A 14,663-nucleotide genomic window follows, 5' to 3' on the forward strand; every position below is an offset into this window, starting at 1 on the left:
GTGCTGGATATATCTTCTTCTGAGCTGAAACTTGCCTTCATAATTTTTTAATGTTGTCTTTTGATGAATAGAAGTTCCTAATATTTTATTGAGATATAATTGACATATGATACTGTATTAATTTTAGGTGTACAACATAATGATTTGATATTTGTATGTATTACAAAATGGCCACCACAAAGTTACTGAAATATCTCAACAACATTCAACATTACCATAAATGGCCTTAGATGTGTTATGTCTAAAAAGCTATACTTAATACTCTTAGCATGTTACACAGGATTGTTTGTTAATGAATGCTCAGAGAATCATGGAGATAATCCTTTATGTGGCCAGATAATTGTTTACTGGATGTACTAATGCAAGAGTCATATACATGAAACCATGTATTACATGAAAGCCTGGTGATTTACTGTAATCAGATTTTCAATTTAAAAAAGAGCATTTCCACTCTCTCTAAAGCTTGGGCTAATTCTTAAAAATATACGCACAAGTTTGTTAGTGCTTATTATGGGCCTAACACTAGGCCTCAAAGACAGAGTGCCAGCATGCAGTCAGCTTTTTCCATAGCTTATCAGAAACCAAATCTGGAAAATAATCTGGAACACGGGTGTAGGTCTAGGATACTTTCTACCATAGTAACTGTTGGTCCAAGTCAACACATTGTGAGCAGCGGAATTCCGCCTCTTTGGAACACCTGTCAGTCAACCCCGCCTGTAGGCGGGGCCACGCCGAAAAGGAACCGCCCAGCTGCGCGAATGCGCATGCGTTCCTCTGGAGGAGCGTGACCCTGAGAGGCCGCCGTCTCGCGCAGTGCGCAGACAGGACGTCCGGCGTGCGCAGGCGCACGGCGCAGAGGCCTGCCGGAAGCCAAGATGGCGTGTCGGTGTTGTCCTGGCCGCAGTTGGCGCCTGGTCAGTTTCTGAGCGGGTGTTTTGGAAGAGGCTGTGGCGGACGCCCTCTTCGCCGCCATGGCCCGGCATCGGAATGTTCGAGGCTATAACTACGATGAAGGTAGGGGGAGAACTTGTGCCGCGATGTCCTGTTCTCCGTCTCAGGTGGAATCCCAGCGTATTGACATCCCTAGGATCTGTTGATTCCTCGTCCGTGGTGCATGCCTGGCATTCAGAGGAGGCTGGGGAAAATAACAGGCTGTCCGCGTGCCGGAGAGAATGGCACTGTTTTACGTCGCGATGTCTGCCTTTGGGGTTGAGCTTATTGAGGGGAGGGGAGGTGCAGTACCGCGTCAGGTTCCGGCGGGGCTGGGACCCGGGTGTTTGTGCGCGTAAAGCGTCGTCACGTCTCCCTCGCATTGTTTCCTCCCGCCCTGCCTGCTTCTGGCTCCCTTTCCCGACCCCCCAACCCCCATCCAAACATGCCCATGAAACCTTGCTTGTTTGTAACACACGGATTGACCGACTTGATGGTTACATCCAACTGTTTCAACTGTGCTAGTGTTACATGGCAAATCTCTTTTGTGTTTTCATACATATTTAGAGCAGAATCTGGCGAGCTCACTGTAATTTATTTTCTATGAGTTTCAAATTAACTTGGAAATGTAGGGGACGGTGGAAAAGATACCTATGAAAAAGACCCAAAGAATAAGTCGATTAGGTGATCTTAGGTGTATACTTAGTTCTTGCTTGAAAGTTCTCAATGTAAATGCATTTGGGGATGTGGGGGTGGGGGAAGCAGTAGTAGAAGAAAGAAGGCTTCGAAAAGGACTTAGGGATTTTAAAAAATGAAATAAAATGTATTTGAATGTTGTCTAGGAGTTTTAAAAAAAGAATTAGTTTAGGACAAACACAACATCTCTAGGCAGTGGATAATTATGGGCTACGCTAAGCATACAAATTATAGACAAGTTTGACTGAGTGCAGAAGAGGAATGAAGACCCATTGCTTTGTAGAGTGCAGAGAATGTAGTATGCTTGATGTGTTGGTGGTTATTATTGGCACTCCCACGCTCCCAGTAGATTATTGTAGAGCTATCCATAGCATCCATATGCTCCCACCATACTGGAGGCTAACATTCTGAACCGCTTTTGGAAGCCTCAGCCTGGCATATGTATATGTGTATGTATATGTATCTGTTAATGTTAGGTTCCTAGAATGGAGGCGGTTGTTAAGTATTGCAGTGGATATAAGTATTGCATGTCGACCATAGTTACCTAGACATGACTTCAGCCTGGGATGTATTTTTGCAGATATGCTACAAAACACACGAATAGGCCTAATTTCTTTAATAAAGTAATTAATTTATTTAATAATTTATTTCTTTAATAAGTTTTACTTCCTCAAACATGAATAATTGTTTATTCTTCTTTAATTGAATGCTTGGTGTACTGTTCTAAGCTTTGGGGACTGATAGTAAAATGTTTGAGGGAGCCTAAAGGGGGAGATGAGCAAGTTACAGAGGATTACAGTGAGTATGAGAAGCTACAGAAAGTAAGCTATGTAAAGTAAGAGCACCTCATTCAGAGTGAGTTGGAGGAGTAGAGTATGAATTCCATGTGAAGGAAAGCTTCCCGGGGAAGTGCTTGGCCTGAGGGAGGGAGTGATAAACTCCTGGTCAGGTTGTCGGGTTTCTTTGGAACAATTGATGACATCATAACCAAGCTATTCCTATAGAATAGGAGGTTCACCCCCTTTTCCTTACAAAGTTCTACTCATTTTAAGGGTCCAGTATCTCTCTCTCTCTTTCCCAGTTAAGCTTTCCTTTGTACTCTCAGAATAATAATTTTAAAATTCTCAAAACTAATATACCTTCATTAGAGAGAGTTTATGCTCCAAAACCTATTGGTTCCTCTATTTAACTCTCCACTTTGTTCTCTGTAATTTGGCTAGCACTTAGCTATTAATTTAAAAGTGCCAGAAAGACAAAGTCCATATATTTGATATTTACTCCAATAGCCACCACATTGCTTACATGAAGTAAATACTCCCAAAATTTTGTTGAGAAAAAGATCCACTTTACAAAGATACCAGGAATGAATTCTCTTTATCTTTCTATATTGTGGTACTTTTAGGGTCAATGTCAGCATTGAAAAACAATGGAAAAGATTCTTTCTGTTTTTATATCTAAAAATATTTTTTTGTGAATGGCTCATTTATTTGCTAATAAGTTATTAACTCAGAATTGTGATCTAATTTATTGAATTACACATGTTAATCCAATAGTAGCATTTGTTTATTTTTTTCTTTGCCATAAACAGTTGGTCTTAGAATTAGAGTTCCTGCTTCATGAATACCCTCAGAAACTAGCTAACTATCCTTTGGAACTGGTTTAAGTATTATATTCCTGGGATTTTTCCCTAGCCACCTCACTCCCAATACATGTCAAGTCAAACACTTGCTATGTGTGTTTTGTAATTGCCCATTTTTTGTCTTCTCTGGTTCATTTCAGGTTTGTGAAGATCTTGGGAATGTGCCTATTACTCACTCTTGTACCCCAAATGTCTCTAATGGTCCCTGAAATAGTGCTAGTATTTGTTGAATGAATGAAATACTTTTGCAAACATTTATATTCTTTGTGGGTTTTTATTTTAAATTGCTTGATTCATTTATAATAAAACAAGTTTAAATTTAGTACCAAACATGTGCCAGGTAGTTGGCTAGACAGAGTCTTGCCCTGAAGAAGCTTATCTTGTGGAGTGACACAGGTAAAGTGCTTAAAGTGCTTTGAAGACTTTGAATTCCAGGAGTGTGCTAGACAGTAAAAAATGATGGGGGTGGTGGGATGGGGGTGGGGAGGGAAGAGAGCAGGGGTTGCTGCTTATACCCAGAGGGGTCAGGGAGGACGTATGTAATTAGGTGGCATTTCAATGGGAACTTAGCCAAGAGGAGGAAACAGCCTTAAGAAATTTGGTTAAAAAACATATTCTAGTCAGTAGAAAAAAGGCCAATAAGCCTGAGCAGAGTGATTTTGAGGGAGTTTAGGATAAGCTTGTTTTCATAGATTACCTTGTTCTATGAAAATCTACATGAAGACAAATTACTCTCTTGGTCTGATTTTGTATTTGAATGTTCTCTAGGAGTTTTTTTTAAAAAAGTTAAAATTAGTTTAGGACAAGCACACCATCTTGTCCTAATTATGTGGATAATTATGGACCATGCTAAGCATCATACAAATTATAGACGAGTTTGAAAAAAATTCTTCTATTTAATTTTTTAAAGTCCCTAAGTTCTAGAATCTACATGAAGACAAATTGCTTTCTTGGTCTGATTTTACAACCTGTGCTTTGGAGACCGATAGTAAAATTAAAATTAGTTTAGGACAAGCACAACATCTCTATTAAGTGGACATTTATGGGCCATGTTTTAAGTTATATGAAAAATAAATGCTTTGTTTTTAGAGAGCATTGGTGAAAAAAATGAATGGATTTTATTTGGATATTTGTCAACTCCAGAAAGCCAATTTAAGTATGTGGTCTGTGGGATTACTTTTTGATCACCTGAGGTGAAAAATTGGACCAAATTATCTTAAAAACTGAAGAACCATGTATGTTCTATCTATAATAATTTAATAATAAAAGCATAATATGCTAATTAGACCGGACGTCATTCAGGACATCCTTCCAGATGAAGCCAGGGCCTGAGGGAAGCCTGGGTCCCCGGTGCCAGAGGGAGGCCAGTGCCAGCAGGCGGTGGAAGAAAGGCCTACTTTTGCACGAATTTGGTGTATAAGTGAAGAAATTCAGTAAATATCTCTCTTTTAGGTAAAATTTTTAGAGGAAGTAGACAATCCAAGTTCCTTTAATTTTGATGAACAATTTAATTTCTTTTGGAAAGAATCCAGATACTTTCTTGTTAATATCTAAGAATATATAAAGAACTTGTAAATGAATTTATCTCTTGTGTTTTTATTTTAGATTTTGAAGATGATGATCTCTATGGCCAGTCTGTAGAAGATGATTATTGTATTTCTCCGTCAACAGGTGAATTTTAAAAATAATTTGATTTTCATTATTTGGGTGTTTAAAAATGTTAAGTAAGTATTAGTGTCATTTTGTCACTAGAGTAATTCCATAAGACTAATATTAAGTAATATTTTAAAAAGTAATTATATATTAACTTTTAAGGGTGAAAAAATAATTTCTTTAGCTGTGAGTAGAATTTAAAATTTTGATTACATCACTTTGCTTTAATCAATTAGAAGAAAACTCTGAAAACTAGCTTTTCTAATATTCTTTGAAAATGCAATTAAACTAAATTGTATTGAAAAGATAATCTTATCTAAAACTAAAATTTCTGAAGGCAGACAGCAGTTTATTATATATTCTCAGGAATATTTTGAATATTAGAAACATTGATGTGTTATGCATAGAATTTCCTTTATAGTATTTTATCTTATCCACTGTTAATTTGGTAAATAAACCAGATAAATGTAGTTCCAACTTCTGATGGAGCCATAGATTAATTTGGAGTTCAGATTCCACATGAGAGCTGCATCTTCTGTCTAATCTGCTGAAAGTTTGCTTTTTTGCCACTGTATAAAAAAAATATTCATGTGTTCTTTGCAGTAAGACTGAATCTTTAATCCAGACTCTCCTCTCACTAATTTCTCAATAATACATTTGTCTTTAAATTCCTTTTTAAAAAAATATATTTTTATTGATTTAAGAGAAGAAGGGAGTAGGGAGAGAGATAGAAACATCAGTGATGAGAAAGAATTATTGATCGGCTGCCTCTTGCAAACTACCTATTGGGGATGGACCCTGCAATCCGGCCATGTGCCTTTGACCCTAATCAAACCCGGGACCCTTCAGTCCTCAGGCTGATGCTCTGTCCACTGAGCCAAGTGAGCTAGGGCTGTCTTCAAATTTCATTCTACTCTGTAAACAGTAAGTTAAAAATATCCTGCTAATTTTACTATGCTATAAAAGGGAGTGTAATTAAACATAGGTTCAGCATAAATACTGGTATAATTCATAAAATTCATTTTCCACAAGTTTAAAAGATTTAATGTGATTAACATTTTTATCACTCTGCCTTTTTTTTTAATACTGTGGTCTGCTAAGTTGTCCTATAGACCCATTACTTTCCTTAAACCTGACCTGTCCTATAAACCTGTACCACATCATTCATTCATTCATTCATTCATCCATCCATTCATTCATAAATTGAATTTATTGTGGTTACATTGATAAAATTATGTAGGTTTAAGGTGTACAATTCCATAATACATCATCTATAGTGTGTTCACCACTCAAAGACATGTCTCTCTTTTTTTTTAATGTGTGCAATGAACTCTGACATTTTCTTTTTTTAAAATATATTTTTATTGATTTCAGAGAGGAAGAGAGAGGGAAAAATATCAATAATAAAGTGAATCATTGGTTGGCTGCCTTCAACTAGTCCATGCTGGGGATCAAGCCTGCAAACTGGGCATGTGCCCTTGACTGGGATTGAACCTGGAACCTTTCGGTGGCAGATGCTCTATCCGCTGAGCCAAATCAGCTAGGAGGTCATGTCTCTTTTCATCATCATTTATTCTTCCTTTACCCTTTCCTGCCTCTCTCCACCCCTATTTAAACCTGTGCCACTTATAGACCAAATATGTCTCTTCTAACTTTTTGGAAGTCTTTCTTTATTTATAAAACCACTAGTGGTCTGGTGCACGAAATTCATGCACATTAAAAGGGGATTAATTAGAGGAAATACTTTAATATTGCTATTTGCCCTTTCTCTATAATAGAAGTGTCAGAGATGAAAGAAAATTAGTAAAATGTATATGAAGATCTTCCTCCTGTCAGAGTCTGGGACACGCTGTGGGACCCAGAGTCAAGTCCCCACACACCCGCGCCACCTCAAAATCATGCTAGACCCAGACTCAGCTGGCCTCACCCCCATTGGGCGAGATCCAGAACTGGCTGGCCCCACCCTAGTCAAGCCCCATTAGGCGGAGGGCGCACCCTCAGGTCCCTACTGATTGCTCGTTAAGGCTTGTTACAGGAACTCGGCCTCTGTGGGTGCAGCCATCTTGTGTTATGGAGTCCCTGCCTCCTCTGTGAGTGCAGCCATCTTGATCATTATGGCATGACAGTCAATTTGCATATCCTCTCTTTATTAGATATGTCTTCTAAAAGTTGTCTTAGCACTTCCATTCTTCCTGTCGTTGTCTTTCCTGTTACTCTGAAATACATCTAGCTCTTAAAAAATAAATAAATAAATAAATGTGAGATATAAATATAAATATAGATATAAATATAAATATAAATATAAATATATATATATTAGAGAGGAATGGGGGGTGGGTGAGAGAGAGAAAAAAAAAAGATAAATGTGAGAGAGATACTTCTGTTGCATGTTTCCTAAACATGCCCAACTAACTGGGGCTGGGGATCGAACCTGCAACCCAGGTTTTGCTTTATTACTTTGCCTTTGAAGTTAAGAGAAGATACTGTGGAGCTGGGTCTCAGACCTCTGAGGAGGTGAACACTGCATAGCTGGCAGGTGTTCCCCTGTTGGAAGGATGTCTGTGAAGCTGGAATCAGTCTTTGAAGAGACAGTTCTAGCCAGCTGGCTGATTGTAGTGTCAGAAGATGTAGGTTGGGGGCGTGTTGATGCTGTTTCTGGGAATTCACCTTAAAGAAGCTGATATTAATTGATGTTACTGGAACAAACTGCTTCTTTAAGGTGAATTGTTGCTCAGGTGACTGACTGGATAAGAAGCAAAAAGGAAAGAAGCACATGTTTTTCTCCTCCAGCCTTCCAGTCTTCCTAAAAGAGAGCCAGCTGTCCAAGAAGAAAATATGTGTAGGCTTACCCTTGGCATCAGGAAATAGAGTATAGAAAAAGTCTGGTTAGAAGCTGAGGGGTGGCTTGATCTGCATTTCTTTAAAGCTCATTGGGGTTTCAAAAGACCACCTGTAGAGATTAAGGATAATACTTTTGGGTTCCTACAATTCATTATCACCTTTGACCTGGGTAGATGATGTAGCAGGATAATTAGATAGGAGATTAAAAAAAAAATCTCTTGTACGAGATACTAGATTGAAGGCCTGGATTGAAGGCCCTACTTGGCATATAGGTAATAACTTTCTGAGAACTTTCATGGGTGACAACTTTCTGAAGACATGCACAAAAGTCAAATGTAGTTCGTTTTCCTTATTTTCATGGTAATAACTTTCTGAAAACATGCACAAAAGTCAGATGTGGGAATGCTAAGCAATAGACTTCCATGTCACATGCTCTTCCAGAAAGCCAAAGGATATAAAATCTCTAATAATACCTTGCCTTTAGAATATTATGTTGATATTTCTATCCTTCTTCCCTATTCTTTAATTTTATACCTTCACAATTGAACACAGTCTCTAAGAATTGAACTCAAGTCATCTAGTCAAGTCAACACTTTGGGCATGCATGATATTTTCTTTTTTGCTCACTTGTATTTTGTATGTGATATTCATGCATATATTGGCACTTTGATGTTTTGTCTTTCCTCCTTTTAATGAAATATATAATACCCATTTACATACTGAAACTGTGCCGGTACTACAGAGTAGCAGAGACTGAGGTCTGAAAGTCAAAGTTTAGGAATATGATACTAGTGTACAGTTATCAGTGTGTGATTGAAAGAATGAGTTGTTCAAAAGTTAAGACCTATGATTTTGGTCAACTCCTGGGTTTAGGCAAATTAGCAATTTTTGGAAATTGAAGACCTAGTCTGTTTAATATTTTCATAATTATACAAATAAGCAAGTTTGATATGAGGTTTGGAATATTTATACCAAAGAAGAGAAATTTTTAAGGAAGATAAAATAGTAGACAAGGATGAGAGATTAAGAAAGGTAGTTTTTGAAAACTAGAGAAAGTAAACTCAGGGTAATGGTTTTGAAAATAGGAGGAGATAAGGAAGATGATTATAAGAAGCTAATGAGTAGTTAGTAAGGACATTTGAGAAGGTTTGGGGGAATGTTTTGTCTTTGTTTTTATCCAATATTATAGAATATAGATTAATGGCTATATATTAGATCAGAATCCTTAATTTTTGCTTTAACTTTTGTAAAAATAAAGTTAATGAGAAATGACTATATAAAAGCATTCTTCAATCATTTTATATTCTAGCTGCTCAATTTATTTACTCACGACGTGACAAACCTGCTGAGCCTGAAGAATATGATTATGAAGATCTGAAAGAATCCTCCAATTCTCTTTTGAACCATCAGCTAAGTGAATTTGATCAAGGTATAGTAAAAATAGTCTGAGTTTTTTATCTGAAAACTAGAGGCCCGGTGCACGAAATTCATGCACTAGGGTATGGGGTAGGGAGTGTCCCTCAGCCCAGCCTGCACCCTCTCCAATCTGGGACTCCTCAGAGGGATGTCTGATCGCCGGTTTAAACGGGCAGTCGGATATCCCTCTCACAATCCAGGACTGCTGGCTCCCAACTGCTCACCTGCCTGCCTTCCTGATTGCCCCTGATGGCTTCTGCCTGCCAGCCTGATCAACCCCTAACCAATCCCATGCCAGCCTGATTGATGTCTAACTGCTCCCCTGCCAGCTGTTTTTATTTGTTTATTTTTTAAATTTTAAGTTCAAATTAACACTGTGCAAGTGTCCTAGTTAATGTTTTAAAAGAGACTGTGATTTGCTTGAGCTGTTAAGGAAAATGGGTAGAAAACTTTGCATGGGTCATATCCATGTACATTAAGTGTCAAGATAGAACTCATAAATGGTAATGACATTGGTTCTGAATTTGCATCTTTATAATTATCTTAAACATTTAACAAAGATATTTGTATTTAGATTTTCCTCTATTGTATAGTAGATATTAATGTATACAATTAAATTTTTTTTTAAGCATTAGTCATTGTTATTTAGGAGACAGTTATTACAGTGATTTCTTAATTAATGAAATTTTTCCTTTGATAGAGAAGATGGGTATGTTTGGATAAAAATATAAATCATCTATACTAATAAAAGAGTAATATGCAAATTAGTAACAGTGCCCTCCAGTAACAACTGAACAGCAGGCTGCATGGAGTGACCAGGCTGGCAGGGGGTTTCGTGAGGGACGACCAAACGACTGACCAGCCCAGGTCAGCAGGGGGGTTAGCAAGGGACCCAAATGACTGAACAGTAGGCTGTGCGGGGCAATCAGGCCAGCAGGGGGGGCAGTGAGGGGCAACCAGACCAGCGGGGGTGGGGGGAGGGGGCATGGGGATTACCAGGTTGGCAGAGGGGGCAGTTGGGGGCAACCAGGCCAGTGGGGGGAGCAGTTGGGGGTAACTAGGTTGGTGGGGGGGGCAGTTAGGGGTGATCAGGGCTGGCAGGGTGGGGGGCAGTTAGAGGCGATCAGACAGGCAGGCAGATGAGCAGTTAGGAGCCAGCAGTCCTGGATTGTGAGAGGGATGCCCAACTGCCAGTTTTGAAACCGGCATTTGGACATCCCTGAAGATGTCCTGGTTTGGAGAAGGTTCAGGCTGGGCTGAGGGGACCCCCCTCACCCTGTGCACGAATTTTGTGCACTGGGTCTCTAGTTATAAATAAGTTGTAGAGAGAAAAGGAGAGTTGAACATCCTACTATGGTTTCAAATTCTTTCAGGTTTGAAGATTGAGGGTTCTTTCATGATATCATTTAGCATAGCTTTTAATTATTGCTGTCTGTTCTAGCTCGTCTTTATTCATGCCTTGATCATATGAGAGAGGTATTTGGAGATGCTGTGCCAGATGACATATTGATTGAAGCAGTTCTGAAGAACAAGTTTGATGTGCAGAAGGCTTTGTCAGTGGTTCTGGAACAAGATAAAATGCAGAAATTGAAGGTCAAGAATGAGGGAGCAATATCCACGGGAAAGACAGCAAAAGGTATGCTTTTACTTGTTCTCTTTTAGTTAATGTTTTAAAAGAGACTGTGATTTGCTTGAGCTGTTAAGGAAAATGGGTAGAAAATTTTGCATGTTACAGTAACTCATTTGGTTTTCTAGTTAGTGAAATTTTAAGCTTAGTGCTCTGTTCCCTCTGTCAAAGCCTTTTTGCTCCTCTGCTTGCTTTTATAACTAACAGGATATAAGGGAAATTAAGTCCTATTAAAAACAAGACAAGACACTTCAGCCTTTTGATAGTAGCTTAGAGAGCTTTTAAATTACTCTTGTTTTTTTTTTTTTTAACTCTAATGGTTCAGGAGCTGGAAATTAATAACCCGACAATGTAAAAAAAAAATCCCTTTATGCTTATAGTATTTACAAAAGCAATTTAGTTTTATTTAACGACTTAACTGCCATGATATTTTTTCTTTAATTTAGAAAGGTCTGCTGCTTGTGTCTATAGATGCTTATGGCATACAGATGGTTAAATATCATAAGTATCAATTATATTACTCTTGCATTTATAGCCAGATGTTTAATTTTAAGTTTGTAGAATTTGTGGTTAAATTTGGGTTCTAGTTGACATAAGAAGGGAACTGAGGTACTTTTATAGTAACTGGTATGAGATCTATCAGTAGGAACATGATGATTTGCTAATGGGTTGATAATTACTGTAAGCTGAGGACTAGACTTTTGCCACAACAAATTTATATGTAGTCTGCTACCATTCAGTAAGGGTGATTTTTATTTTCTTTAAAAATTGTGTTTTAATTTTGTGGTAAGTGCTTTTAACCAAATATGAGAATGGTTCTGTAATATGTCATCTATATCAATAGTTTATTCCAGATCATTGTAGATCTTGAATTATTAGAATGATGTTTGCTTGTTTTTAATAGATTAAAAATACAGAAAATGAGCCAACTTCTTTCCATTGACTTTTAAGACATTTTGAATTTGAGACATTCCTGACTATAACTTAAGTGTTAGAGCCTCACATTATAAAATTTATGGAAATAAGAACATTAGTTAACTTGGTACTTATTTGTATATGTCAATGGACAAAGTAGGAAGGTCACTTTGGATAGTTAAGGTAAAATTCTCTTATTGATTTTTAGAGTGTTCACTTTTTGTTAAATAATGATCATTTATCACTTCATTCAAGTCATAATCAAAGAAACATTTAGTAATTAATGCCTCATTTCATGTTTCCTTTTGGTTGCTGTGACTATCTTCTGCATATGTGAACCTATTCATCTGAAAATTAATGGCTCTTGTAAGGTAAGGAGTCTTATTATCTTACTCTGAAGTTTCAGCTGATAATGTTCAAAGCTCTTGTCCTCAGTCTGAAAACCATTTGGATTGCAGTAGCAAATCATTTGATTTTTCTGGTCCAGTAGCAAAATGTGGATTATATCATAATTCCTCAGTTGTACCAAGTCACTTTTTACTCCATAAAAAAAAGAAACTTGACAGGCCTAGAAGTGAAAAGAAACTAGAATCATGTAAGTTAAAAGAGCTATCACTAGCTGAACTAATTGATGATATGCCAAGAGATTCTTTTAAAAGTCAGCCATCTGTCAGATTATCATCTACAGATAGTCTGGAAAGTCTAGTTTCAAAGAGTCTAGATGCCAATTTGTTAGGATCTCATGCATCTGAATGTGTCCCCAAAGATGATTCTGCTTTCAAAGGAATTCCAGATTTAAAATCCTTAATGATTAAGAACACTACACCGAATAACTCTTTATTTATTCAAAATAATTCACTACCTGATTTGCAAAACATTCCATTAAGAAGCAGTTTAGAAAGTTTAAATAATCCTTTGCTCCTGACTAGCTCATTGGAAAATATGGCTCTTGATAATTCAAACGCTCATAAAGTGACTGAAGTTGGAAACATTTCTTCAGTTGAACAAAGTCCGAAGAATTATATTTTAAAAAATGACAATTTGCAGTTTTTCCAATGTGGAAGTCCATCCCTAGCTGAACTGTTTCAGGACCACAAAGAAAACAATCCAACCCAATGCTGTACTTTATCTGATCTTTGTAACCAGTCATCTGCCAGTTTGGGATCCTTTCCCCTATCACAACTAGCAAATCGGTGTATGTCTTCAACTGGAGTATCAGAATTAACAGGATCTCTGTCATCTTTGGCATTTCATAAAACTACTCCTACAAGAGACTTTGAGAATTTGTCACTTTCTGATTTGATTGCAGAAACCATTGATATAGACAGCGCTCAGAATAAAAAAGATTCCGTTAAGCTCAGTTTATCTGAAACGAGGTCACCTGAAATAGCTTCAAATATTGACCTTAGTGTTCTTATAAAAACTTCAGATTTTGTTCCAAAACCTGTAGTAGACCAATCAGTTGCTCCAACACCAGGAACTAAAGTTCTGAGTTCAAAGCTAGGGAAACATTCCATTTCTGCTAAGGATAATAAGAAAAACAATAAAGGCTCTCTGAGTAGGAAACCACCCTTTTCTCTGTCTTGGACCAAGGCCCTTGCTGCTAGACCTTCAGCTTTTGCTTCAACACTGTGTCTTCGTTACCCACTGAAAAGCTGCAAGCGACGCACCTTTGACCTTTATAAGACTTTTCTTTATAATAGACAAGTTCAAGACATAAAGGACAAAGAAATAAGTCCTCTTATAGCAATAACACCATTTGACTTCAAATCAGCATCTCCTGATGACATTGTAAAAGCTAATCAAAAGAAAGTTTTTACTAGAGAATAGTCACAAAAAGGAAAACTTGATAACTGTTGTAGAGCGTTTTATTTTAAAATGATTTAAAGTCTTTATAGAATGACTTTATATTATGAATTTAGGTTGTGATTTTCATATTAAAATTGTCTTAAGTTGATAAGTTTAGTTGATATGAATTTTTGCACTGAAATTTCATTTTTACTCTTTTTTAATGATAACTGGCTTTATTTAAGTTGATAGCTTATACTGGGTGTATGTTTACAAATTGCATATGAAAACTTGATATTGTGAAATCAAATCTCAGATACAATATTTTTGTTTGAAGCATTGAACTTTTTTACAATGAGACATTTTCTTTTATAAAGTATTTTTGTGTTTTGTTTTTAAATAAAATGCTACCATTTAGGATTATTATAGTTTAGTGATGAATATTTTTCTTATATGTGGTATAGCATAGCTGAGACAGAATTACATTTTAAAATATTACTGGTATCATTCCAAGTTTCATTTTTTTCTGGAGGTGAAACTAAAGTTTTTCTATTAGAAAAATCTTTAAATTCCTGACTTTTCAGAATACTGTGGAGGTTGTTGAAATACATTTTTTTGATGAAAATAAAAATTCTTCAAGGGATTGTGTAAATATTAAAGTTGAATTAAAACATAAAGTATTTTTATATATTTTCAAGACCATTTGTCCTAAATGCATACTTCAAAATAAATATATAGAAAATTTTTAAGTATGTTTGTATGTTCTTTGAATAGATAGTTTTATCTGATCTCTAACTTTTTTACTATAAGTAATGTGGAGTTTTCCTCTTTGCTACTGATAGCTTTGCATGCTATATAAGTTTCAGCAATGCCAGACCAAATAAGAGCTCTTTTGAACAGTAGTACAAGTATGTAATTTTCCCCTTAAAACAGTTTTTCTAGCAATCAGAATCTCACTGGGGAAATTTTTTCAGAACAGATATTGTGGCTTCACTTGAGACGTGGTCAGCTGCTCTCTGAGGGATGGCATTTGGACATGTATATTTTCAAAATAGTCCTATGTGATTCTGATATGTTATTTCTGCTGAGGAACTACTGCCTTAGAGAAAGAAATAAGTAGAATGAAAGGAACTAAATACTACTAATGCTTAGAATAAC

At 36.8% G+C, this 14,663-nt stretch overlaps 1 protein-coding gene across 3 annotated transcripts in view; it reads left to right on the forward strand.

Moving 5' to 3' along the window:
* Positions 1-819: 819 nt before the first annotated feature.
* Positions 820-14,663, forward strand: part of HBS1L (HBS1 like translational GTPase) — a 70,484-nt gene continuing 56,640 nt past the window's right edge. Inside the window, exons 1-5 of one of the 3 annotated variants that reach the window (XM_084889502.1) lie at positions 826-1,014; positions 4,871-4,936; positions 9,069-9,188; positions 10,617-10,811; positions 12,094-14,148. In XM_084889502.1, coding sequence (XP_084745628.1) covers positions 972-1,014; positions 4,871-4,936; positions 9,069-9,188; positions 10,617-10,811; positions 12,094-13,547 — 1,878 coding nt within the window. In that variant the 5' untranslated portion in view covers positions 826-971 and the 3' untranslated portion in view covers positions 13,548-14,148. Of the gene's footprint in view, positions 1,015-4,870; positions 4,937-9,068; positions 9,189-10,616; positions 10,812-12,093; positions 14,149-14,663 lie in introns of those variants that run through there. The other 2 variants (XM_084889501.1, XM_084889500.1) reach the window with 2 other exon arrangements.

The sequence above is a fragment of the Pipistrellus hanaki genome (assembly GCF_964339955.1).
Source record: "Pipistrellus hanaki genome assembly, chromosome: 7".
In the NCBI taxonomy this organism is placed as follows: Eukaryota; Metazoa; Chordata; class Mammalia; order Chiroptera; family Vespertilionidae; genus Pipistrellus; species Pipistrellus hanaki.